This window comes from Mobula hypostoma, chromosome 20, assembly GCF_963921235.1.
Source record: "Mobula hypostoma chromosome 20, sMobHyp1.1, whole genome shotgun sequence".
In the NCBI taxonomy this organism is placed as follows: domain Eukaryota; kingdom Metazoa; phylum Chordata; class Chondrichthyes; order Myliobatiformes; family Myliobatidae; genus Mobula; species Mobula hypostoma.
In genome coordinates this window covers 54,454,118-54,481,632 of record NC_086116.1, presented here as the reverse complement: position 1 = coordinate 54,481,632, position 27,515 = coordinate 54,454,118, and the positions used below count along the sequence as shown (strand labels likewise).

General features: G+C 42.0%; 1 protein-coding gene across 6 annotated transcripts in view; it reads right to left on the bottom strand.

Annotated features, from left to right (window-relative positions):
• Nucleotides 1-27,515, bottom strand: part of shank3a (SH3 and multiple ankyrin repeat domains 3a) — a 1,110,717-nt gene that overhangs the window by 114,500 nt on the left and 968,702 nt on the right. For all 6 annotated transcript variants that reach the window (XM_063072946.1, XM_063072949.1, XM_063072948.1 and 3 more), the window contains one exon: nucleotides 11,006-11,086. In XM_063072946.1, the coding sequence (XP_062929016.1) occupies nucleotides 11,006-11,086 (81 nt within the window). The remainder of the gene's footprint in view (nucleotides 1-11,005; nucleotides 11,087-27,515) is intronic.

Sequence of the window (27,515 nt, the reverse complement as noted above, 5' to 3'; positions counted from 1 at the left end):
ATCCTACCTGTTTCCTCAACACTACCTGCCCCTCAACCAATCTTTGTGACATCTGCAAACGTTTCAACAAAGCCATCCATTCCATCATCTAACACACACAAAAAATGCTGATGAATGCAGCAGGCCAGGCAGTATCTATATGAAAAGGCACAGTCAACATTTCGGGCCAAGACCCTTCGCCAGGACTAACTGAAAGAAGAGATAGTAAGAGATTTGAAAGTGGGAGGGGGAGGGGGAGATCCAAAATGATAGGAGAAGACAGGAGGGGGAGGGATGGAGCCAAGAGCTGGACAGGTGATCGGCAAAAGGGATACAAGGCTGCAGAAGGGAGAGGATCATGGGACGGGAGGTCAAGTGTGAAAGAAAGGGGGAGGGGAGCCCACAGGATGGAGAGCAGGCAAGGAGCTATAGTGAGAGGGACAGAGGGAGAATAAAGAAAGAGAGAAAGAAAGGGGAAAAATAATAATAATAATAATAATAATAAATAAATAAATAAGGGATGGGGTACGAAGGGGAGGTGGGGCATTAACAGAAGTTAGAGAAGTTGATGTTCATGTCATCAGGTTGGAGGCTACCCAGATGGAATATAAGGTGTTGTTCCTCCAACCTGAGTGTGGCTTCATCTTGACAGTAGAGGAGGCCGTGGATAGACATATCAGAGTGGGAATGGGACGTGGAATTAAAATGTGTGGCCACTGGGAGATCCTGCTTTCTCTGGCGGACAGAGCGTAGGTGTTCAGCAAAATGGTCTCCCAACCTGTGTTGGGTCTCGCCAATATATAGCAGGCCGCACCGGGAGCACCAGACACAGTACATCACCCCAGCCGACTCACAGGTGAAGTGTCGCCTCACCTGGAAGGACTGTCTGGGGCCCTGAATGGTGGTGAGGAAGGAAGTGTAAGGGCATGTGTAGCACTTGTTCCGCCTACAAGGATAAGTGCCGGGAGGGAGATCAGTGGGAAGGGATGGTGGGGGACAAATGGACAAGGGAGTCAAGTGGGAATAAATGGGACCTTTTCAGAATGGCAGGCAGTGACTAGTGGGGTATCGCAAGGCTCAGTGCTGGGACCCCATTTGTTTACAATATATATTAATGACTTAGATGAGGGAATTAAATGCAGCATCTCCAAGTTTGCAGATGACACGAAGCTGGGCAGCAGTGTTAGCTGTGAGGAAGATGCAGGGTGACTTGGATAGGTTAGGTGAGGGGGCAAATTCATGGCAGATGCAATTTAATGTGGATAAATGTGAGGTTATCCACTTTGGTGGCAAAAAAAGGAAAACAGATTATTATCTGAATGGTGGCCGATTAGGAAAAGGGGAGGTGCAACGAGACCTGGGTGTCATTGTACACCAGTCATTGAAAGTGGGCATGCAGGTACAGCAGGTGGTGAAAAAGGCGAATGGTATGCTGGCATTCATAGCAAGAGGATTCAAGTACAGGAGCAGGGAGGTACTACTGCAGTTGTACAAGGCCTTGGTGAGACCACGCCTGGAATATTGTGTGCAGTTTTGGTCTCCTAATCCGAGGAAAGACATTCTTGCCATAGAGGGAGTACAAAGAAGGTTCACTAGATTGATTCCTGGGATGGCAGGACTTTCATATGATGAAAGACTGGATCGACTAGGCTTGTACTCTCTGGAATTTAGAAGATTGAGGGGGGATCTTATTGAAACGTATAAAATTCTAAAGGGTAGATGCAGGAAGATTGTTCCCGATGTTGGGGAAGTCCAGAATGAGGGATCACAGTTTAAGGATAAAGGGGAAGCCTTTTAGGACCGAGATGAGGAAAAACTTCTTCACACAGAGAGTGGTGAATCTGTGGAATTCTCTGCCACAGGAAACAGTTAAGGCCAGTTCATTGGCTATATTTAAGAGGGAGTTAGATATGGTCTTTGTGGCTAAAGAGATCAGGGGGTATGGAGAGAAGGCAGGTACAGGGTTCTGAGTTGGATGATCAGCCATGATCATACTGAATGGCGGTGCAGGCTCGAAGGGCCAAATGGCCTACTCCTGCACCTATTTTCTATGTTTCTATGTCTTACTATCTCTTCTTTCAGTTAGTCCTGACGAAGGGCCTCGGCACGAAACGTCGACTCTACCTCTTCCCATAGATGCTGCCTGGCCTACTGCGTTCACCAGCAATTTTTATGTGTGTTTCCTGAACAATCACATTATGCTAAACAATGGAGCAGAGATGTGACTAGTGGCCTGCATAGGTCAGCTATGTGCACAGAGTCAGAAACTGTCACCTTCCTTGTATTCATGGTCAGGGTGATAACACACAAATTTTGAAAATTGATCAGAAGATTTTTAGCAAGGGTGATGGACGGAAAGGTTCCTCTCCTTCTCATGTTTTTAGTGTCAGGCTACTTCTGGTAAGATGGCAGCACGTCCTGATGCAGCGGTCTCCATGTGGCCAACCAAAGGTACTATTGTCTGTTTTGAACACCTTTGTTATAATTGCCAGACACTGCAGTGCATTAAGTACTACAGGTCTACCCCATTAGTGAATTAGTGAACATTCATCTGCAGACTGCTGCTGTCTTGCTCTTGCTGAAAACATTCATGGACTCAGGGACTTGGGCTACATTATATATACTTCTGGGTGACTATATGTTTATTGCTGTCTTATTGTGCTATATGTGCCTTGTGCTGAGTGTGACTGTTGGTATTGTGTTTTGTACCTTGGCCCAGGAGGACCACTATTTCATTTGGCTGTGTTCATGTATAGTTGAATGACATTCGAACTTGAACTTAAACTTAAATTTCTGACACCAGTATTGGGGAAGGAAGACACCGAAGTATAAAAAGGATGGGAGTATTAGTTGTTTTGAATCTGCTGTAGATACAAGGAAGGGGCAGGGTACTTGTACCTTTTCTTGTGCTTAAATTCTGACTGAATTCCTCTTAAACATTTGATTGTGTTATACAGTAGTTCTGACTTGTGCCACCTCCACTGTAATCTAACATCCTATACGTACACATATATAGTTGTGCCTCATGTGGGGGTATGAAACCTTTAAAATACTCCTATTCAATAGTGTCTATTTGCATGATTTATTCAAGGCCAGAGTGCTGACTAATATCTCATTCTGCTCAATGCCTAACACTAGATCCTGAAATAGCACAACTTAATCATTTATGTCAATGCCAGCCAAAATCCCTGCCTCCGTGGTAATGTCTTTAAATCAACAGAATTTGAATTTGTGAATTTGACGGAGTGACTGAGTCACTAAGTGCATTCTCATTGATGTTGAGCCTCCAGAATAAGATCCTTTTGCGATTTTCTTTGCTACTCTCTTTCTCAGCTGTCTTCAACTAAAGGTGTGGACTCTTCCGGGGTAGTAGCAACCTGTAGCAGTATGGCAAATGAAACCAATTGGATTGCCTGACTGTTGGAAGATTTGTAAACCAATCAATATCTTTCTTCAGATATCTAATAGTGTAAAAGATAGGTGAGAGTGGATATCGGACTGCAGGAAAATTGTGCTGGAGAGGGAGTAATGGGGGATGAGGAAATGGCAGATGAACTGAATAAGTATTCTGCATCAGCCTTCACTGTGGAAGGCACTAGCAGTATGGTTGAAGTTCCAGAAGCCAGGGGTCATGAAGTGTGTGAAGTTACCAGAACTAGAGAGAAGGCTCTTGGGAAACTGGAAGGTTTGAAGGTAGGTAAGTCACCTGGACCAGATGGTGTACACCTCAGAGTTCTGAAAGAGGTGGCTGAATAGATTGTGGAGGCAGTAGTAATGATCTTTCAAGAATCACTAGATTCTGGAATGGTTCTGGAAGATGGGAAAATTGCAAATGCCACTCTACTCTTCAAGAAGGGAGGGAGGCAGAAGAAGGGAAACTAGGGGCTAGTTAGTCTGACCTCAGTGGTTGGGCATACGTTGGAGTTGATTATTAAGTGTGATAAAATAGGCCGTTGTCAGCACGGTTACCTCAGGGGAAAATCATGCTCAACAAATCTGTTGCAATTCTTTGAAGAAATAAGCAGGATAGACAAAGGAGAATCGGTTGATGTTTGTACTTGGATTTTCAGAAGAACTTTGACAAGTTGCCACACATGAGGCTGCTTAACAATCTACAAGCCCATCGCATTACAGGAAAGATCCTAGCATGGATAAAGCAGTGGCTGATTGGCAGGAGGTAGAGTGGGAATGAAGGGGACCCCTTCTGGATAGCTGTGGTGACAAATGATGTTCCACAGCGGTCTGTGTTGGAACCGATTCTTTTTACATTGTATGAAACTGATGGCTTTGTTGCAAAGTTTGTAGATGGTATGAAGATAGTTGGAGGAAAATGTAGCTTTGAGAAAGTAGGGGGGCTACAGAAGGACTTCAACAGATTAGGAGAATGGGCAAAGAAAAGGCAGATGGAATATAGTGTCGGGAAATGTATGCTCATGCACTTTGGTAGAAAAGATGAAAGGTTTGACTATTTTCTAAATGAAAAAAAATAAGAAACTGAGGTGCAAAGGAATTTGGGAGTCCTTACGCAGGTTTCCTTAAAGGTTAAATTGCAGGTTGAGTCTGTGGTAAGAAAGGCAAATGCGATTTTTGCATTCTTTTCAAGAGGACTAGAATACAAAAGGAAGAATGTTATGTTGAGACTTTATAAAGCACTGGTAAAGCCTCACTTGGAAGGGACATACTGAAACTGGAATGGGTTCAAAGGGGGTTTACAAAAATTATCCCAAGATTGAATGGCTTGTCATATGAAGAGCGTTTGATGGCTCTGGGCCTGTTTTCACTAGAATTCGGAAGAATGAAGGGTGACTTCATTGAAAACTATCAAATGGCGAAAGGCCTTGATGGAGTGAATGTGGAGAGGATCTTTCTTACGGTGAGAGAGTCAAAGATCACATGACACAGCCTCAGAGTAGAGGGATGTCCTTTTAGAACTGAGATGAGGAGGAATTTCTTTAGCCAGCCAGTGGCGAATCTGCGGAATTCCTTGACATAGGCAGCTGTGGAGGCCAAGTCCTTATGTATATTTAAGACAGAGCTTGACTGATTCTTGATTGGTCGGGGTATGAAGGGATATGGGGAGAAGGCAGAAGATTAGAGCTGAAAGGAAAATTAGATTAGCCATGATGAAATGGCAGAGCATACTCGATGGGCCAAATGGCCTAATTCTGCATCTAAATCGTATGGTCCAATACGGACACTTTTCATCTTAAATAGAAATGGGATTGCTAGTCAGATTCTCCATTCATTCATTTCATTGGGAAGCAGACAGCAATGAAGGTACAGTTAGACAGTCAGAGAACAGTGATCTTTGAGCCGCACCATTTAAATAGAGTACACTCAGTGGCTACTTTATTAGGTACCTTATTTACCTAATAAAATGGCCACTTCACGTATGTCTGTGGTCTTCTGCTAGTACAGCCTGACATCCTAAGTTTGATATGTGCGTTCAGAGGTGCTCCTCTCTACACCTGGTGAACCTCCTCTGCACCGCCTCCAAAGCCAGTATATCCTTCCTCAGGTAAGGAGACCAGGACTGCACGCAGTACTCCAGGTGCGGCCTCACCAGTACCCTGTATAGTTGGAGCACAACCTCCCTGCTCTTAAATTCAATCCCTCTAGCAATGAAGGCCAACATTCTATGAGCTTTCTTGATAGCCTGCTGTACCTGCAAACCAATTCTTTGTGATTCATGCACAAGCCCTCCCAAGTCCCTCTGCACAGCAGCATGCTGCAATTTTTAAAATCATTTAAATAATAATCAGCGCTTCTATTTTTCCTTCCAAAGTGGATGACCTCGCATTTACCAACAATCTACTCCATGTGCGACCCTTGCCCATTCACTTAACCTATCTATATCTCTCTCCAGACTCTCTGTATCTTCTGCACAATTTGCTTTTCCACTCAACTTAGTGTCATCAGCAAACTTTGATACACCACATTCAGCCCCCTTTTCCAGATTATTAACGAATATCGTGAACAGTTGCGGGCCCGGCACCGACTCCTGTGGCACACCGCTCACCATTAATTGCCAACCAGAATAACACCCATGCATACCAACTCTCTGCTTTCTATTGGTTAACCAATCCTCTATCGATGCTAATACACCAACCCAACTCTATGCATCCTTATCTTATGGATAAGTCTTTTATGCGGCATCTTATCGATAATCTTCTGGAAATCCAAGTAAATAATGTCCATCTGTCCCCCTCTATCCACTGCACTCATTATATCCTCAAAGAACTCCAGTAAGTTTGTCAAACAGGACCTGCCTTTGCTGAATCCATGCAGCGTCTGCCTGATGGATCCATTTCTTTCCAGATGCCTCCTTATTTCTTCTTTAATGATAGCTTCAAGCATTTTCTCAACAACAGATGTTAAACTAATTGGCCTATAGTTACCTTTCTTTTGCCTACATCTTTTTTGAACAGTGGCTTGACATTTGGTGTCTTCCAGTCCACTGGGACCTGCCCAGAGTACAGAGAATTTTGGTAATTTATCACCAAAGCCTCTACTATAACTTCTGCCATTTCTTTCAGTACCCTGGGATGCATTCCATCAGAACCAGGGGTCTTATCTATCTTCAGGCCCACAAGTTTTCTCAGCACCATCTCTTTAGTGATAGCTACTGTATTGAGGTCCTCACTTCCCGTTGCATCCATAACGCCTCTCTTTGACACGTTACATGTGTCCTTCACCATGAAGATCACCACAAAATAGTCATTCAAAGCCTCTGCCATTTCCTCATTACCCAATATCAGAATCAGAATCCGGTTTATTATCACCAGCATGTGTCGTGAAATTTGTTAACTTAGTAGCAGCAGTTCAATGCAATACATAATATAGAAGAAAATAAATAAATAACAGTATACTTATAATGAATAGATTAAAATTTGTGCAAAAAACAAAAATAATATATATTAAAAAAAGTGAGGTAGTGTTCAACGGTTCAATGTCCATTTAGGAATCAGATGGCAGAGCGGAAGAAGCTGTTCCTGAATCACTGCGTGTGTGCCTTCAGGCTTCTGTACCTCCTAGCTGATGGTAACAGTGAGAAAAGGGCATGCCCTGGGTGCTGGAGGTCCTTAATAACGGACACTGGCTTTCTGACACACAGCTCCTTGAAGATGTCCTGAGTACTTCGTAGGCTAGTACCCAAAATGGAGCTGACTAAATTTACAACTCTCTGCAGCTTCTATCGGTTCTGTGCAATAGCCCCCCCCATACCAGACAGTGATGCAGCCTGTCAGAATGCTCTCCACGGTACAACTATAGAAGTTTTTAGCGTATTTTTTGACATGCCAAATCTCTTCAAACTCCTAATAAGGTATAACCACTGTCTTGCCTTCTTTATAACTAAATCAATATGTTGGGACCAGGTTAGATCCTCAGAGATCTTGACACCCAGGAACTTGAAGCTGCTCACTCTCTCCACTTCTGATCCCTCTACGAGGATTGGCATCTGTTCCCTCACCTTACCCTTCCTGAAGTCGATAATTGGCTCTTTCGTCTTACAACCTGTGCCAGGTTGTTGCTGTGGCACCACTCCACTAGTTGGCATATCTCACTCCTGTACGCCCTCTCATCACCACCTGAGATTCTACCAACAATGGTTGTATCGTCAGCAAATTTATAGATGGAATTTAAGCTATGCTTAGCCACACAGTCATGTGTATCGAGAAAATAGAGCAGTGGGCTAAGTACACACCCCTGAGGTGTGCCAGTGTTGAGCGTCAGTGAGGAGGAGATGTAATCACCAATCCACACAGATTGTGGTCTTCCGGTTAGGAAGTCGAGGATCCAATTGCAGAGGGAGGTGCAGAGGCCCAGGTTCTGTAACCTCTCAATCAGGGTTGTGGGAATGATGGTATTAAATGCTGAACAGCAGCCTGACAGAGGTGTCTTTGTTGTCCAGGTGGTCTAAAGCCGTGTGAAGAGCCATTGAGATTGCATCTGCCATTGACCTATTGTGGTGATAGGCAAATTGCAATGGGTGCAGGTCCTTACTGAGGCAGGAGTTCAGTCTAGACATGACCAACCTTTCAAAGTATTTCATCACTGTCGGTGTGAGTGCTACCAGGCAATAGTCATTAAGGCAGCTCACATTATTCTTCTTAGGCACTGGTATAATTGTTGCCTTTTTGCAACAAGTGAAAACTTCTGTTCGTAGCACTGAGAGGTTGAAAATGTCCTTGAATACTCCTGCCAGTTGGTTGGCACTGGTTTTCAGAGCCTTACCAGGTACTCTTTTTGGGACCTTCCGCTTTGTGAGGGTTCACTCTCTTTAAAGACAGCCTAATATCGGCTTCTGAGATGGAGATCCTGGGGTCACCAGGTGCCTCAGGGATCCTCATAGCTGTAGTTATATTCAATTCCCCCTTCTTGACCTCCAAGGGACCTGCATTCACTTTAGCCACCCTTTTCCGCTGTATAAAATTATAAAAACTTTTATATGTTGTGCTAGTTTATTTTCATAATCTATCTGCTCTTTCTTTATTGCTTGCTTTGTGGTTCTTTGTTGCTTTTTAAACTTTTCCCAGTCTTCCAGTTTTCCACTATTCTTGGCGACTTTGTACGCATAACCTTTTAGTTTGACGCCTTCTTTTATTTCCTTAGCTATTCAAGGTTGGCTCTCCCCACTCTTACTGCCTTTGCTTTTAACTGGAATATACTTTTGTTGAGCACCATGAAAAATCTCTTTGAAAGTCTTCCACTGTTCCTCAACTGTCCCACCATATTGTGTTCCCAGTATACACTAGCCAAATCCTCCCTCATCCCATTGTAGTTTCCATTGTTAAGACATAATACACTGGTTTTAGATCGAACTACTGCACCCTCCATTTGTATGGGAAACTCAATCATAGTGTGATCACTCTTTCCAAGATAATCCCTAACTACAAGATCACAAATTTTACCTGTCTCATTGCACAGGACCAGATCTAAGATAGCGCGTTCCCTTGTAGTGTGTGTCCTGTGTGTGTCTGGGTCACTGGGCAGTGGAATAATCCCACTTCACAATCCTGGACCCAGTTATCACACAGAAACTGATGGAGGAACTCAGCAGGCCAGACAGCATCTATGGAAAAGAGTTCAGTCGGTGCTTCTGGCTGAGACCCGTCAGCAGGACTCAGTTTCCCAGCTCCATCCAAGTCAGCTCCCATTGTGAGTTTCCAAGTCTGGATCAGCGTCTACAGCCACCTGAGGTCCCACCAATAGATAACCCGTTAGCAGAACATTAAGCTCGATTCCAGTGATTACACAATAAACTTTGACTTTAATGGGAGTGTATCTTGCTCTTTAACTTGTCAGTTCAGAGATTATACAGTATGTGGGAGCTATTTTCTGTGGGGAGTACAGTCAAGATGATCTGGAGAATTGCTCAGGTATATCCAGTTCATGAGATGTTAGAATAACACAGTCGAGGCAATTCCTTCCCATTAGCTTCGTTTCAATCAGAAGCAATGTGATGAAATATGTCCAGAACAACCGTGTCAAAGGACACTCATCAATAACCTTTCTACTCATGCTGAGTCTAAATTTCACAGGACCACATTAGTTTTGACCCAAAGGTGGATCTCTGAATTTCAGAGATGAAGCACAGCTACGGTTTGCACTCCCTATGAGTTGCAATGCAGGAACTAAACTGGACTTCCTTGACAGAAGTTCTACTTCCATCTAAGACAAGGGTACCAGAACATGTAAACACTACCAACATGATGACCCTCCAACTCATACATCAATTTGACTTTAAAAGATAGTGTCAATGTTTTCATGGGTGCTGCCTTAAAATCCTTGACCTTTACCCAGTGTCACTTCAGTGCAGAATGCAGTGGCTCCTAAGGCAGTTCACTGCAAGTCACAAGCACAATTTGGGACAGGCAATAAGTTCTGCCAACAATGTTCAACCTATTGAAAGAAAAACATTAAAGAACCCTGGCAGGTACTGTTTCTGAAGAAGGTAATACCATGTCTGGCCTTATTGAGCCTGTACATGGCATCAGGGGTACATAATAGTAGAACAAGGAGCTGTAAATTAGTAGATCAAAATCATAAAATTAATATGGAGACAACCCTATTTACTTAAAGATTGAATAAGCTTCAAAAATGTGCCAGGGATCTGGGTTCAATCCTGGCCTGGGTCCTACTTATGTGGAGTTTGCAGATTATTTCTCTGAATGTGTGATTTTTTCCAGCTATTCTGGCTTCAATGAAGGCTAGAATTTGGAGGGAGTTGATGAGAACATGGGAGGAAATAATAATGGGATGAATGTAGGATTGACAGCATGTTGGATGGGTACTTATTTGGGCTGAAGGTCCTAATTCAGTGTTGTATCTTTCTATGACTCTGATGAAAGAACTGAGGACTACTGAAACATTGGAGTGTTAGGTTATGGGAATTATGAACAATTCATAGTGAACAGAAAATCACATCTTGCCACTGTTAAAAATTGTTCTTTTTCAGTTCATTCACCGTTAACCAATCTGCCCTCAAGCAAACTTCAGATGTACTGGTTGAGTCTTAATCCATGTTTACAAACCAGTCAATCCTGTAAGCACACAATCCAATATACATCAGCACTGTAACCACATGAGCCATGGCAATTCCCAGAAAGATTCAAACTACCATGTTCATAGTTTAGCACAGCTGAACAATTAAACTCCAGTCCTATTTGCAACAGCCATAGCCCAACTTGAAATAAACAAATATAACACTACTAACACTTAGTTACCCTTGCAGCATAAGTACCAGCAAATCATACAATTTTAGGCTTAGTGCACTATGCATACAGCAGATAACACTGAGCATTCAGGGGCTTTGTAGCTATTCAAGCCCTTAACCCAGTGTGTACTGCACATGTATTGTTGCTGACACGCATGGGCTATACAGTACGAGACAGAAGTAAAAGATTAACTTTTGTCTGTAGCTGACATTGAAACATACACAGATTGTACAGTGCCTCATGAAATAATTCATCAGTGGGTTATCAATCAGAAAATATATTGTATTAATAAACAGATTATATCTTACCTAACTCCTCGAGTTCAGCAGTCATGGATTTGGAGCGGAGAGTCAGTGTAGTACTTGGTGCCCTCTTCGGGGGTGGTGGGGCTGAAATAAAAAGAGACGAGAGGTTTGACTTTCTGGCCAGGACCTTTCTAGCACCTCCGATGTGCAAGTGCCATTTTTTCTCCACTGCCTGAATCTCGTCGTAATCCTGACAGGAATCATCACACTGCTGAAGGATCTTGTTCAAACTGCGAGTGGAGGCAAACTTCTTCATGCTCTCCCTGGTGGAAGAACCTTAGGCCTGCTGGATTTCGGGCTACGAAGTGCACCACATATATCCTTTGCTGAGGGCTGCCTGCATATTTCCTAAACAGTGCTTCCCACAATGTAGCAGTATCAGCCTGGGCTCTCAGCTAGCGAGCAGTAAAATTATCTTTAAGTCACTTTTCACCTCACAGAAACACAAATATTGAGAAAGGATTCTTTTCTTTTGAAGCTTTCCCCCTTAAACATCCAAGTCAAGAGCATAAAGGAATTCAGTCTGTTCCCAGTCTCAGGTGTGCCGAGATTTTTCCAGGCTCTGGCTTGCACATGAATAATACGGCATTCAAATGTTCAACAGGGAATACCATGGAAACAAGGCCAGCAGGCAACCCCTTCCTCCTCCTCCTCCCATCCTCCCTCGCTGTATAGTCGTGCTTCAGAAACCCAGTGATAAGTACCAAGTGTGAATGTAAGTCCTTCGTTCACGCTAAGGATATATCCATTTGTAAATAGCAATTAGGCATGAAGAGAAACCAGGCTTTGAACGAGGTAGTAAAAATCTAAAATGCTGGAACGAGAGGTTCTCATCCGAACTCAGGTTACTACTTGTGAGAGGAACTCAGAATGTCGGAGGGAGCTGGATCCAAGAACGACATCACCACACATGAAAAAAAACCAAACGGCATCTGAACTATTTTTTAAAAAGACAGATAGCCGCTTAATTTGTTGCTTCATCAGAAACAGCTTGTCGATGCTCCTTCTGTAGGGTGAGTAGACAGGCTGATAGAGATTCTACAGTACCACATATTCGGTTTAATTTTGACGATACTATCAGTTGCATACAGCAGCAACTGGCTTCTGATGTGTGCTGTCCCCCTATTCTCCTTCCTCTCTCTCTGACTGTTCTTCTATTCCACCTCCAGTTCTCTCCCACCTCTTTGGTCTCTTTACCTTTCACTTCCCCTTTCATTATCTACCTCACCTTTATCCACCCTTTAATACCCATGACATTATTTTTGCCTCTTAACATAAAGTACAACTTTATTGCTATGGTGGAAGGTACAGAGTGGGTATGAAGTTCGACCCTGCTAAAAATTAACTTGAGTAGATATCATCTTGGTGTGAACAGTAGTGGGAATTTAGAGCTGAGCTCATAGTAAGCTGCTGTTGAATGTGTTTAGTTTATCGAGGTACATTTTATATATAATCACCCACTCAACAAAAAAACTTACATTAAAATAGATTTAAATCATGCACTTTCACTGTGAATATTTTAGCCAATCTGATCCAAAAAAGTTCTATCAGTAGGTTTCATTTTAACTCAATCGAAAGCATTCACCCTGGAGAGTCAGAACACAGAGTTTCGGCCAACACACCAGCTCAGTACTGCGGGATCTCTTATTAAGACAGGAAATTGTCATCACGAGGTCTCATTTGCTTGAGTAAGGAGGTGGGTAATTTATCTCCTAATCTGTGCAGTACTCCACCTATTAGTGTCTGTTGGGCAATATACTGATAGAGTTTTACTGGGTTATTGCACTGAACTGTTCCTGTAAGAATCTATCAGAGTTATGTGCAGGATTTGTTATTGACTTGGCTGCAATATATCCTGGGAGTGTTGAAGTGAACAGCGTGCTAGGAATTCTCTTTGCATGTAACTGTCTGATGTTTTGGACCCGAGTGGCTTTTTGAGCTTATTGATAGAATTGTCTTTGCCATTTTTGTAAGTCCAGGTTTCACCATTTCTGATCTTTCTTTTCATGACCTTGGGTACTATTACTTTTAATTACTCAAGGCAGAATATTATTGAGTGGGATGGCCACTTCAAAGTGCTACATTTAAGTGCAACAGATGATCAGTGGCAGCAGAATCCATACAGTGCTACTATCAAGGAATCACTGATAGAATCAGGAAGTTTACATGAAAGGTGAATAATGAAAGGCCTTCAGTTAGGAGCTGTCATCAGTAGAGTGAAATAAAGTGCTTGTGGGAGATCCGTTTACTCAGCTTGGGACCTGCTGTAAGATTTAGTCATAGAGTCATGGAGCACAACAGTACAGAAACAAGCCCTTCTGCCCTTCTATCCATGTGACAAGGAACTGAAAACGTTTTTTGTAACCTCTTATGATGCAAAAGAACATTTACAATGTACATTGAAATGGCCTTTTGACCCAAACAGTGCATTCATTTAACTCAACCAGCATAACTCAGCAGGAAAATGTGATCACTTTTGCATTTCATTCATTTTCCATGCAATCACCGGTAAGCAATTTAACAATATGTTGATAAATTATTGGCTGCACTAACATAATGTTGGCAGAGAATTGCAACACATATCACACAAAAAGATAGGCATTTGAACAAAACTCCTTCTCCAGGCAACTTCATGCAGCTCTGGCTGAGGGCTACAAATGCCATTAAATGAAAACAGTCAGTTTTTTGTGCTGCTGTTTGTGCATGGGTTTTGGCAATACCTATTCAAAATTAAATGATGCAACACTGACAAGAATGCATATGCAAGAAGTACTTGGAATGGCTGACATGGCCGTGTATATACATCTATTGATGCTTCTGGACACACCTTCAGTGATGTTCCTGGAATCACTGGGTGTTTCAGGTCTTTCAACATCATACACCCTCCTCCAGGTGACCCAGCCGGGGCTGATCAGACCCCAGCTTGTGTCCACATGGCTAGCTACTTATGACCCCGTGGCTCCCCTCTTTTGAGCCACAGCCATCTTGAGGCCCTCTCTGCTGCATTGGTGGTACTGCGGATGGCTCTCCTCTTCCTCTCTCCCTCGATGCCCAAATTGCTGAAGGCTCTAACTAAAGAACGGGCTGCGAATCCCCTACATCCAACCTCCACTGGGAGACACCTCGCTTTCCATCCAGCCTGCTGACAGTTGCTGAACAGTCCTGCGTACTTGGAGAGCTTTCCTTTCAAAGGCCTCTTCCAATCGATCTTCTCTCTGTATACATTTAATTATTCATCTCTTCCATTTCAATGTGCGTACCTGTAAAGAACACATGCAGTTCAACTAGTACACCCTAATCACTATAGCTAAGCTGTATTATGACAACTTTGATCACTTTGCATTGAAATGGACTTTGTGTTCTTTTGTTCTAAATAGAGTCATAGAGTACGACAGCACAGAGAAAGGTCCTTTGGTTCACCAACTTCATGCTGGTTTGGTCTTCTGATAGTCCTATCTACCTGCATTTGGACCATAAGCTTCCATACCACTCTCATCCATGTACCTGTCCAAATTTCTCTTAAATCTTACAACTGAACCCAGAACTACCAAATCTGTTGGCAGCTCGTTCCACATTCACACCACCCTCTGAATGAAGTTACCCCACAGATTTCCCGCAAATATTTCACCTTTCACCCTAAAGCTGTGATCTCTAGTTCTAGTCTTATCCAAGGTGAGGGAGAAAACGCCAGAATGCATTCACCCTATTGATACCCCTCATCATTTTGCATATCTCTATAAGATCTCTCCTCAGTCTCCTGTGCTCCAGGGAATAAAGCTCTAACCTATTTAACCTTTCCCTGTAACTCAGGCTCTCAAGTCCCAGCAATACCCCTGTAGATTTTCTCTGCACTCTTTTAAGCTTATTGATATCTTTCCTGTAGGTAGGTGACCAGAACAGTGCACAATACCCCAAATTTGGCCTCAACAGCATCTTGTACAAGTTCAACATAGCATCCTGTTGTCAATACACAAACTTATGAAGGCCAATATGCCAAAAGCCATCTTTCCAAACTCATCTATCTTTGATGCCACTTTTGAGGAATTATCGATGTATATCCCCAGATCCATTTGTTCCACCTCAGTGCTGCACCATTTACTATGTAAGTCTACCCTGGTTTATCCTATCGAAGAACAGCACCTCACACTCATCTGCATTAAATTCCATCTGCCATTTTTCAGCCATTTTCTCAGATGGCCCAGATGATCTGGGGAGATCCGATAGCCTTTCATGCTGTCTACTATGCCCCAGTCTTGCGTCATCTGCAAATTTGCTGGTTGAGTTTAACATATTATCATCTAAGTCATTAACACCAATGGACCCAGCACTGATCCTGGTGGCGCACCACTAGTCAGAGAGACACTCATCTACTACCAGGCTCTGGATCCTCTGGATAGTTAATGTTGAATCCAATTGATTATTTCATCCTGAATGACAAGCAACTTAACCTTCTGGGCCAGCCTCCCATGTGGGACTTTGTCAATGGCCTTGCTAAACTCCAAGAAGACAAAGTCTACCACCTTTCCTCAAAACCTCCTCAGAAAAGCTCCATGAGATTGGTTAGACACAACCTACAACGCACAAAGCTATGTTGACTATCCTTAATCAGACCCTATGCTTCCAAATACTTATATATCCTGTCTCTTAGAATACTTTCCTTTAAGTTACACATAACTGACATCAGACTCACTGGTCTATAATTTTCTGGCTTATTCTTAGAACCATTTTTGAGTAAGGGAACAACAAACAGGAGAAAATCTGCAGATGCTGGAAATCTGAGCAACACACACAAAATGCAGGAGGAACTCAGAAGGCCAGGCAGCATCTATGAAAAAATACATTATCTATCCTCCCGATCTCTGGCACATCACCTGTGGCTAAAGATATTTTAAATATCTCTGCCAGAGTTTCTTCAAATTCAGAACTAGCCCCCCACAAGGTCTGAGAGAATAACTTGTCAGGCCCTCGGGATTTATCCACTCTAATTCGCCTCAAGACAGCGAGCACCTCCTCTTCCATAATCCAGATATAGTCCATAACCTCACTACTCTTTGATTCCAGTTCTGTAGTCTCTGTGAGTAAGTACAGATACATTTAAGACCTTCCCCCACCTCTTACCATTCCATGCATAAACAACAATGCTGATCTTCAAGAGGGCCAGTTTTGTACCTTGCTAACCTTTGACTATTAAGATTGCTATAGAAGCCTTTGGAATTCTTTTTTGTAAAAATTGTGCATGATTTATCTTTAATTTATTTTTTGTGCTGCTAATATGATGCTATGTGTCTGTGATGCTGCTGCAAGTAAGACTTTCATTGCCATTAATCATACAAAGCATTTGTTCATAGTACAATACTCTTGACTTACACATTACCTTGAAAGATGTAGGATGACAGCATAGTAAAGCAGATTAATGATAAGATAGTCAGTTGTGGGTTTGAGAAGAAATGGGCATCAATAAAATGCTTCTCATGACGTCTATGAAAACTTCTGAAATATGGTGACGGTTGTGTTATTGTTGTTCTAGGACTGATTAAGCTGCTTTTCAACTGCACAGAAGCATTTTTTTTGAAGCTGTGGGTGGCAGATTGAAGATATATCTCTACCAAAGGAGGTGTAAGGCACTCCTTTCCCCCACTAGCCTGCAGGTTACCCTTTGGCAAGGTGTAGCACCTGCTTAGTCACCCCGATCTGGGTCACGTGAAGCCATTGGACCAGGTGGTGGATGGTCGTATGAGCAGCTGGTGTATATCACAAGTCCTGGTTAGGCAATCACTGACGCCAGACAGACAATGTCTGAAGAGTATTGATAACGGTTGGGGTCGCCTGTCTTGAAAAGATACTACCCAGAAGGCAATGGCAAAGCACTTCTGTAGAAAAAGTTGCCAAGAACAATCATGGTCAAAGACCATGATATGACACATTATATGACATGGCACATAATGATAATGTACACGAAGGAATAGCACAGTATTTCTACATAACTAATGGGTGTGGAACTCAGGGTTGGTACTGTATGCATAAGAGGACGGGTAAAGAGAAGCTTCACACAGGGGATTATAGATTGTGCATGCATGCATCTAAGAAAATGGTGCAGGACTAGGTGATCCAACCCTTTCTGATTATTCAATCTTCTATCATAATTATGACTGATATACATCTTCTAGCACTGTTACAAGATCTTTTGATTAAGAGATTATATTAGGAAAGCTTGATCCTGTCAGGTGAATTTAGGATTTGGCTATATAACCATTCACTTCTTATCTCAGGTCGCTGATGTATCCTGTCTGTGACTATAGTATCAGTTCTGTTAATACACAGCACAGAAAACAGGGATGACAGAGGGAATCATACAGTCCTAGCACAGCCGCTGAGTTTGTACTACAATCTCTCATTCCACAATCCACTTTCTGCCATTTGCTGAATGACTGACACTATGCAGATCAGCTATCAAAGAAGTGCAACTGCTGGCTAATGTTATCACTGAGGGAACTTCATATTCACTTTTACAATATTGAACTCACTACATGTGGCAAGTATAAATTACTCAGGGACACGGGCTAATATTTCACGGGTCAATAGAAGGTTAATTGGTCATTGTAAATTGTCCTGCGATTAGGCTAGAGTTGAATATGTGGTTGCTAGGTGGTGTGGCTTGAAGGGCTGGAAAGGCCTATTCCACTCTGTATCTCAATAAATAAATAAGTAAATAAATTTAATTAATTTACTAGGGATAAAAATAAAAAACCTTGAAATCCTTCCAGGGATATGGCATGGAGAGGCACTGCACAGGATTGGAAAAAGCTACAGGAAGTTGCAAACTCAGCCAGCTTCACCATGGGCACCATCCTCTCCAGCATGCAGGAGATCTTCAAAAGGCAGTGCCTCAAAAAGGTGGTATTCATCATTAAGGACCTCCATTACCCAGGACATGCCCTCTTCTCATTGCCACCATCGCTCAATGTTTCAGGAACAGTTTCTACCCACTGCCATCAGACTTCTGAACCGGCAATGAACCTATGTACACTATCTCACTACTGCTTTTTCTTATTTTGCTCTATTTAATAAATGTATGCATCTATATCCATCTATCTATATATATTCTTATTGCAATTTATAGTTTTTAAATATGTATTGCAATGTACTGCTGCCGCAAATCAACAAATTTCACGACCTATGCCTGTGATATTAAACCTGATTCTGATTTTAATATTATGGAGTTAAGCACAGTTAAACAGATAATGCACCTATCATACAAAGCGCTGTATGTTTATGTGCAGCTCCTGTTGATTGTTTCCATTATAGATCGCTATTACCATATTTATTGCTGGGAAACATATACATTAGATATGATATATAAATTTCATGTTGTAATTTCATACTCCCACAGGTAGAGGCGCTTGATCATTCTTATTTCATTTAGAGATACAGTGTGGAACAGACCCTTTCAGCCCACCAAGCCATTCCACCCAGCAACCCACCGATTTAACTCTAGCCTAATCACAGGACAATTTACAATGACCAACTAACCTACTAACCGGTACGTCCTTGGACTGCGAGAGGAAACCGGAGCACCTGGAGGAAACCCATATGCACATGGGAAGGATATACAAACTTTCTTACAGAAGAACGCAGAATTGAACTCCGAACTTTAATACCCAGAGCTATAATAATGTTGCACGAACTGCTACGCTACTGTGGTGACAGGGCGTAATTACAGTGTGACATTCACAAAGACAATTTTCATTATAAATATAAATAAATGAATCAGTATTATACATGAACAGATTATATAAAACTTTAAAATAGGAAATCGGTTACTTTCATGAACATACACCTCTTGACTACATGTGAGTCCGAGCTTCGTGTATAGATGATTCATAAGCATTTCATAGCTTTATCCAGATTTTATTTTCCTCATTTGACAATGAAAAAGCTTTGGGGTGAATATCTATCAACTACATTACAAAGGGAATAATGCTGTCAGCATGAGACAGTAAAACCCAGTCCACATCTGTTTGGTCAGATTAACAGTAAAGATCTATCCCAACAACCTACATGACAAGTGGTTGTAGACTGAATGATTTATTAAATTTATTGCGTGTATGGAGTAAGGACAAAATAAACTTGTTTGAAGACGCTGCTCCAATTCCCTTCCAACAGATGGAGTCAATGGTACTGGTGTGGATGGAAAAAGGCCATTGTGCTGGTACTGTGCACTGTTCCCCGCACTTTTCAAGGGGTTGTTGCATGGTGAAGATCAAGTGGACAATGCTTGTTCAATGTCTAACCTTCTGCAAGAGTGAGCAGATCTTCAGCACTAATGTTCAACCTACAGGGACTAAACTCCAGATTCAAAGTTACCCAGCACTCAGTAGGCCACCTGCAGTTTACGGATCATGTTTCTGTTTGAACATGCTCGGAGCCAAGCTATTCAGCTATTCACTGAAAAATAGAAGGATGGGCTTTTCTTGTTCGTGGATTAAAATCAGAAAATGTTGGAAATGTTGAAAATAAGTTAACTTCTCCATGGATGGTCCCAAGTCCAGTTGAAAAGGAAAGAGGAGGGTTGGGCATGTGGCTAGCAACCCCATCCCATAAAACCCAGTGTTACAGAAACGTCAATAGAAGCTCCAAAGACCTCATTGCTAGGAGAGGACGGATACACCAAGGTGGTGGACTACACTTGGAGGCAACGTGAAAGACTGGCCCAGGACCGATGACTATAGTGAGCTACCTATGCCCCAGTAGGGATGATGGATGGGAAAGGGATTGAAAATAAGTTAGTTTTAAGTTGCTGAGAGGGCGGGGAGGGATGGAATAGAGGAATTGGAATAAGGCCCAGCTTTCTGTGGTGACAAACTGTACACTGAGCCATCAGGTTTTGACAGTTAAGAGAGGGAGAGCATGAACAGGGTCGTTGTGGTGGGAGATTTTAATTTCCCCAATATTGATTGGCATCTCCTCAGAGCAAGGAGTTTAGATGGGGTGGAGTTTGTTAGGTGTGTTCAGGAAGGTTTCCTGACACAATATATAGATAAGCCTACAAGAAGAGAGGCTGTACTTGATCTGGTATTGGGAAATGAACCTGGTCAGGTGTCAAGTCTCTCAGTGGGAGAGCATTTTGAAGATAGTGATCACAATTCTATCTCCTTTACCATAGTTTTGGAGAGGGATAGGAGCAGACAGGTTAGGAAAATGTTTAATTGGATTAAGGGGTATTATGAAGCTATCAGGCAGGAACTTGGAAGTATAAACTGGGAACAGATGTTCTCAGGGAAATATACGGCAGAAATGTGGCAAATGCTCAGAAAATACTTGCGTGGCGTTCCGCATAGGTACATTCCAATAAGACAGGGAAAGGATGGTAGGGTACAGGAACCATGGTGTACAAAGGCTGTTGAAAATCTAGTCAAGAAGAAAAACTTACAAAAGGTTCAAAAAAACGAGATAATGACAGAGATCTAGAAAATTATAAGGTTAGCGGGAAAGAGCTTAAGAATGAAATTAGGAGGGCCAGAAGAGATCATGAGAAGGCCTTGGTGAGCAGGATCAAGGACGACACCAAGGTATCCATCAAGTATGTGAAAAGCAAGAGGATAAGACGTGAGAGAATAGGACTAATAAAGTGTGACAGTGGAAAAGTGTATGGAACCAGAGGAGGTAGTGGAGATACTTAATGAATACTTTGCTTCTGTATTCACTATGGAAAAGGACTTCAGCAATTGTAGGGATGACACAGCAGACTAAAAAGCTTGAGCATATAGACATTAAGAAAGAGGATGTGCTGGAGCTTTCGAAAGCATCAAGTTGGATAAGTCACCGGGACCGGACGAAATATACCCCAGGCTGCTGTGTGAGGCAAGAGAGCAGATTACTGAGCCTCTGACAATGATCTTTGTATCATCAATGGGGATGGGAGATGTTCCGGAGGATTCAAGGGTTGCAGATGTTGTTTCCTTATTCAAGAAAGGGAGTAGAGATAGCTCGGGAAATTGTAGACCAGTGAGTCTTACTTCAGTGGTTGATAAGTTGATGGAGAAGATCCTGAGAGGCAGGATTTATGAACATTTAGAGAGGCATAACATGAGTAGGAATAGTCAGCTTGGCTTTGTCAAAGGCAGGTTGTGCCTTATGAGCCTGACTGAATTTTTTGAGAATGTGACTAAACACATTGATGAAGATAGAGCAGTAGATGTAGTGTTTATGGAATTCAGCAAGGCATTTGATAAGGTAGCCCATGCAAGGCTTATTGAGAAAGTAAGGAGGCATAGGATACAACAGCACCTTGCTTTGTGGATCCAGAACTGGCTTGCCCACAGAAGGCCTTCACAGAAGTGGTTGTAGACGGGCCATATTAAGCATGGAGGTCGGTGGCCAGTGGTGTGCCTCAGGGATCTGTTCTGGGACCCCTCCTCTTCGTGATTTTTATAAATGACCTGGATGAGGAAGTGGAGGGATGGATTAGTAAATTTGCTGATGACACAAAGGTGTGGAGGGCTGTTAGAGGTTATAGCAGGGTATCAATAGGATGCAAAACTGGACTGAGAAGAGGCAGCTGGAGTTGAACCTAGATAAGTGTGAGGTGGTTCATTTTGGTAGGTCAAATATGATGGCAGAATATAGTATTAATGGTAAGACTCTTGGCAGTGTGGAGCATCAAAGGGATCTTGGGGTCTGAGTCCATAGGACACTCAAAGCTGCTGCTCAGGTTGACAGTGTTGTTAGGAAGTTGTATGGTGTGTTGGCTTTCATCAACCATGGGATTGAGTTCAAGAGATGTGAGGTAATGTTATAACTATATAAAACCTTAGTGAGACCCCAGCTGGAGTACTGTGTTCAGTTCTAATTGCCTCACTACAGGAAGGATATGGAAACCATAGAAAGGGTATAGAGGAAATTTACAAGGATTTTACCTGGATTGGGGAGCATGCCTTACGAGAATAGGTGGAGTGAAGTCGGCCTTCTCTCCTTGTAGCGACAGAGGATGGGAGGTGACCTGATAGAGGTGTATAAGATGATGAAAGGCATTGATCATGTGGCTAGTTGGAGGCTTTTTCCCAGGGCTGAAATGGCTAACATGAGAGTGCACAGGTGCTTGGAAGTAGGTGCAGAGGAGATGTCAGGGGTAAGCTTTTTACGCAGAGAGTGGTGAGTGCATGGAATGGGCTGCCGGTGACGGTGGTGAAGGCGGATACAATAGGGGCTTTTAAGAGACTCCTGGACAGGTACATGGAGCTCAGAAAACAGAGGGTTATGGGTAACTGTAGGTAATTTCTAAAGTAAGTACATGTTTGGCACAGCACTGTGGGCCGAAGGACCTGTATTCTGCTGTCGGTTTTCTATGTTGCTATGAACAAAAGAACATAAAAGGTATGAAATGGGAGGAGTTAAAGTGAGAGGTCATAAACAAAGCAATAGAAAAGTTGTAATCTGCAGAGCTGGGGAAATAGTCCAGTAGTCAGGCTATATCGATAGAGAAGGAAAACTTGAACCAATGTTGCAGATGAATGACTTCCAGTGGATTGGCCAGCTCTGATACAAAGAGAGAAAACGTTATCTGAAGTTGCAGAATTCGCTATAAGTCCAGAAGACTAACATAACCACATGGAAGATGGCGTGCTGTTCCTCAAACTTACACTGAACTTTGTTAAAACAGGAAACACAGAAAGATAGGTCAGAGTGGTAGTGACACTGGTATTGCAATATTGTCACATGGTCTGAGATACAGTAGAAAGCTTATTTTGTGTGCCACTTGGAAAGATCATGCCGCATATAATTTCACCAATGCAGTAAAAAGAAAACAGAATACAAAATAGAGTGTTGCAGTGATAGAGAAAGTGCCTACAGATAGACAAATAAAGTGCAAGGTACACATCAAGATAGACTGGAAAGTACAGAACTCTTCAGAGGGAACAGAGGGTGATGCATACATGGAATGAACTGCCAGGGCAGGTTGAGGTAGGTATAGTAACAACTTCTAAAAGACTGTCAGGCAGGTACATAGATAGGAAATGTTTTGAAGAATATTGGCCAAATGTGAGCAAGTAGCACTTGTGTTCAGCTTGCAAGTATGACTCCAAGATTCAAGATGCTTTCCATTTTAATTCATCATTGAAATCATTTTTTGTTTGTGGTTCTGCGCTGATATAATGAAGCTTAACACAGTCCAAGGAATAACACTTCTGTATGAGCATTTTACAGCCTTTCGGACTCAGTATCCAATTCTCCAACTTCAGATCACTCATTCTTTCTGCCTGCCATCATTTCTGTTTCTCTTGTGTTTAGTCTGAACTCCTGAGCATGTCCCATATTCGTGCTTTCAACAGCATACTACACATGATTTTATCCAAATTTCATTTCCCCCTTGTCCCCTTGATTTCCTTCCATGCTCCACCTTCACTGCTACTGTAAACCAACATTTTCTCAAGTAGTTCCATACCTGAAACATAATTTTCTTTTGTTCCATACATGCTGCCTAACCCACCAATTGTTTCCAAAATGTTCTGTGTTTTATGTCTCATACAAAGGTAGAAAGCATGAGGTACTTCAGTTATATATAGAGAGAGAGGAGAGGTTGGGATTTTCGAAGTTCAAACAAAGTTAATACCCATTGAAAAGACAAGTGATTTTTTTTAAAGAGTATTTTGGGATAAAAGGTTTCCAGCAATAAAGCATGTAGTAACCAGATGATGCAGATGTGTGATGTTGGTTAATAGATCCAGAGGAGAAAGAAAATTGAACTTGTTTCTATGTGGTAAGTTGTTTTCATCTGAAATGAATTATCTGAAAGGTTGTTAGAAGCAGAGTCAATACTGACTTCTAAAAAGTTGGATACAGTGCCTATAAAAAGTATTCAACTGCCCCCCCCACCTGAAGTTTTCATGTTTTACTGTTTCACAACATTGAATCACAGTGGATTTAATTTGGCTCTTTTGACACTGATCAACAGCAAAATACCTTTTTGTGTCAAAGTGAAAACAGATCTCTACAAAGTGGTATAAATTAATTACTATAAAACAAAAAACTAATTGATTGCATAAGTATTCACTCCCCATTTAATATGACACACCATATCATCACTGGTGCAGCCAATTAGTTTTAGAAATTGAATAATTAGTTAAATGGAGATCTGTTTTTGAAGATCTATGTGCAGTCAAGGTGTTTCAACTGATTGTAGTAACAATACACCTGAGTCTGGAAGGTCCACCTGCTGGTGAGTCAGTATCCTGGCAAAAACTACACCATGAAGACAAAAGAACACTCCAAGCAACTCCGCTAAAAGGTTATTGAAAAGCACAAGTCAGGAAATGGATACAAGAACATTTCCAAATCACTGAATGTCACACAGAGTACAGTTAAGTCAATCAACAAGAAATGGAAAAAATACAGCACAGCTGTAAATTTGCCTAGAGCAGGCCATCCTGAAAAACTGAGTGACCATGCAAGATGGGAATTAGTGAGGGAGGCCACCAAGAAACCAATGACAACTCTGGAGGAGTTACAACCTTCAGTGGTTGAGATGGGAGAGACTGCGCATACAACAACTGTTGCCCGGATGCTTCACCAGTCACAGCTTTGTTGGAGAGTGGCCAAGAGAAAGCCACTGTTGAAAAAAGACTCACATGAAATCTTGGCTAGAGTTTGCCAGGAGGCATGTGGGAGACTCTGAAGTCAGCTGGAAGAAGGTTCTATGGTCAGATGAAACCAAAATTGAGGTTTTTTGGCCGTCAGACTAAATCCTATGTTTGAAACATAGAAAACTACAGCACAATATAGGCCCTTCGGCCCACAATGCTGTTCTGAAGATGTACTTACTTAGAAATTACCTAAGGTTACCCATAGCCCTCTATTTTTCTAAACTCCATGTACCTATCCAGGAGTCTCTTAAAAGACCATATCGTATCCAACTCCACCACCGTCGCCGGCAGCCTAATCCACGCACTAACCACTCACTGCGTAAAAAAACTTACCTCTGACATCTCCTCTGTACCTACTTCCAAACACCTTAAAACTGTGCCCCCTCCTTTTAGCCATTTCGGCACTGGGAAAAAGCCTCTGACTACTCACACGATTAATGTCTCTCATCGTCTTATATTCTTTGCGGACAGAGTGTCTTTGGTGTAAGCCAAATACCATACATCATCAAAAACACACCATCCCTACCATGAAGCATCATGCTGTGTGGATGCTTCACTGCAGCAGGCCCTGGAAGGCTTGTGAAGAAGGTAGAGGATAAAATGAATGCAGCAAAATACAGGGAAATCTTGGAGGAAAACCTGATGCAGTCTGCAAGAGAACTGTGACTTGGGAGAAGATTTGTCTTCCAGCCAGACAATGACCCCAAGCATAAAGCTAAAGCTACACAGGAATGGTTTAAAAACAAAAAGTTAATGTCCTGCAGTGGCAAAGTCAGAATTCAGATCTCAATCCAATTGAGAATTTGTGGCTGGACTTAAAAAGGGCTGTTCACTCATGATCCCCATGCAATCTGACAAAGCTTGAGCAGTTTTGTAAAGACTGGGGAAAAATTTCAGTGCCCAGATGTGCAAAGCTGATAGAGACCTACCCACACAGACTCAAGGCTGTAATTGCTGCCAAAGGTGTATCGACTAAATTCTGACTTGAAGGAGGTGAATAGTTATGCAATCAATTATGTTGTGCTTTATATTTGTAATTAATTTAGATCGCATTGCAGAGATCTGTTTTCACTTTGACACAAAAGACTTTTTTTGTTGATCAGTATCAAAAAAGCCAAATTAAATCCACTGTGATTCAATGTTGTAAAGCAATAAAACATGAAAACTTCTGGGGGGGGGGTGAATACTTTTTATATGTACTGTAAACACAAAGAAAAACAGAGTTCAAGCTCAAGTTCAAGTTTAATTATCATCCAACTGTACACATGGTACAGCAAAACAAAACAATGTTCTTCTGGGGCTAAGGTGCAAAACATAGAATCAGCAGTTCATATAATTATGATAGCAGAAAAATTTACATTTACAAAAAGAAATAATATTTAAAAAATAGTAATATAGCCCAAATCGCTGAGTGCCCTGGCCTGTAGATTGGTGGTGCATGGATGTTGTTCCGGAGTCATGTTTCTGCAGGAACAGCCACTGTAGTTCCTCATATTGCACACTGCAGCCGCAGGATGTAATCCAACTTGTCTCCCACTCAACACCTTCCCACCGACAGGAGGGCCAGCCCCCAACCCAGCGCGGAATACAGTGGCACAGAGCCAGTTCTGGCTTCTCTTTCCTTTGGCCGCAACAGGTGACCCCACGGCACAAATGAGGACCTGGTCTGCGCCACGCAGTCCCCTTCTGCCATCGGTCCCACCAAGGAACCAGTGAATTGGATTCACAGTATTCTACATTGCCAATGTCCAACAGGGTCTTCCAATCACAACAAAAATGTCAAGACAATCATAATATAAGTGGCAAAGCAATTGGAAAAACAGCTGGGAGATAGCTTTCAAAGAGCTATCAGAACCATGATGGGCTGGATGCTTTTAATGTAAGTTTAAAGATTTAAAGATGCAATGATTCCTTGTGGTAAGTGAGGAAGCAATGCAAGGATAGAAATGAATTTGAAAGAACAGTTCATAGAATTAAAATAATTTGCAGGATGACATTAGCATGAACCGAGAACGTAAAACAATAATGTGGAGGAAGAAATAGAACATTGAACAGTGGAGCACAGAACAGGCCCTTTGGCCCACGATGTTACTCCATGATCAATCTAACCTTTCCCTCCTACACAGACAAAACCCTCCATTTTTCTTACATCCACATGCCTATCTAAGAGTCTTTTAAATGTCCCTGTTGTATCAGCATCTGCTAAAGCTCACAGCAGAGAGTTGCATGCACCCATCAGCCTGTGTGTAAAGACATTCCCCCTCAACCTTCCTCCACTCAACTTAAAATATATTAGCTGAATAACTATTCTTAGTGATGGGATCTGTTGTCAGCTTTTAGGCATTCATATATCTATGGGTGGAAAAGAAAAACATTTTTTATTAAATGGTAGGAAACTAGTAAATGCTCTTGTTTGGAGAGATCTTAATTACTGGCTGCTGAGATGTACCGAGTAAACGTGCAGGTATACCAAGCAAAGGGCTTGGAATACAAACACAAATTCTGCAGATTCTTCTATAGTGTACAATACTGCACATATGACTTAACAGCTGCAATATTTGTAGCATGACTTGCCAATGTTTACACTAAATATCTCCACCAACATTCCGTCTAATGACCAGTCTGCGCAAAAAATCTTGTGCTGTGAAATTTTTTGCCCAGTGACAACAACATGTGTGCATTGAATAATTTCTTCAATAAAAACTGTATAAATAAGCCAATTCTAAAATTGACCAACAAATTATCACAAACTACATGTTGTCAATACTGTCTGCATCAGAAACTAGAAAAGGAAATATGATTGTGTATGATAGTGAAATATACTTAACATGAGAACAGGGTAGAGGGTCATAACCTTTTGCGCGTAGATTAAA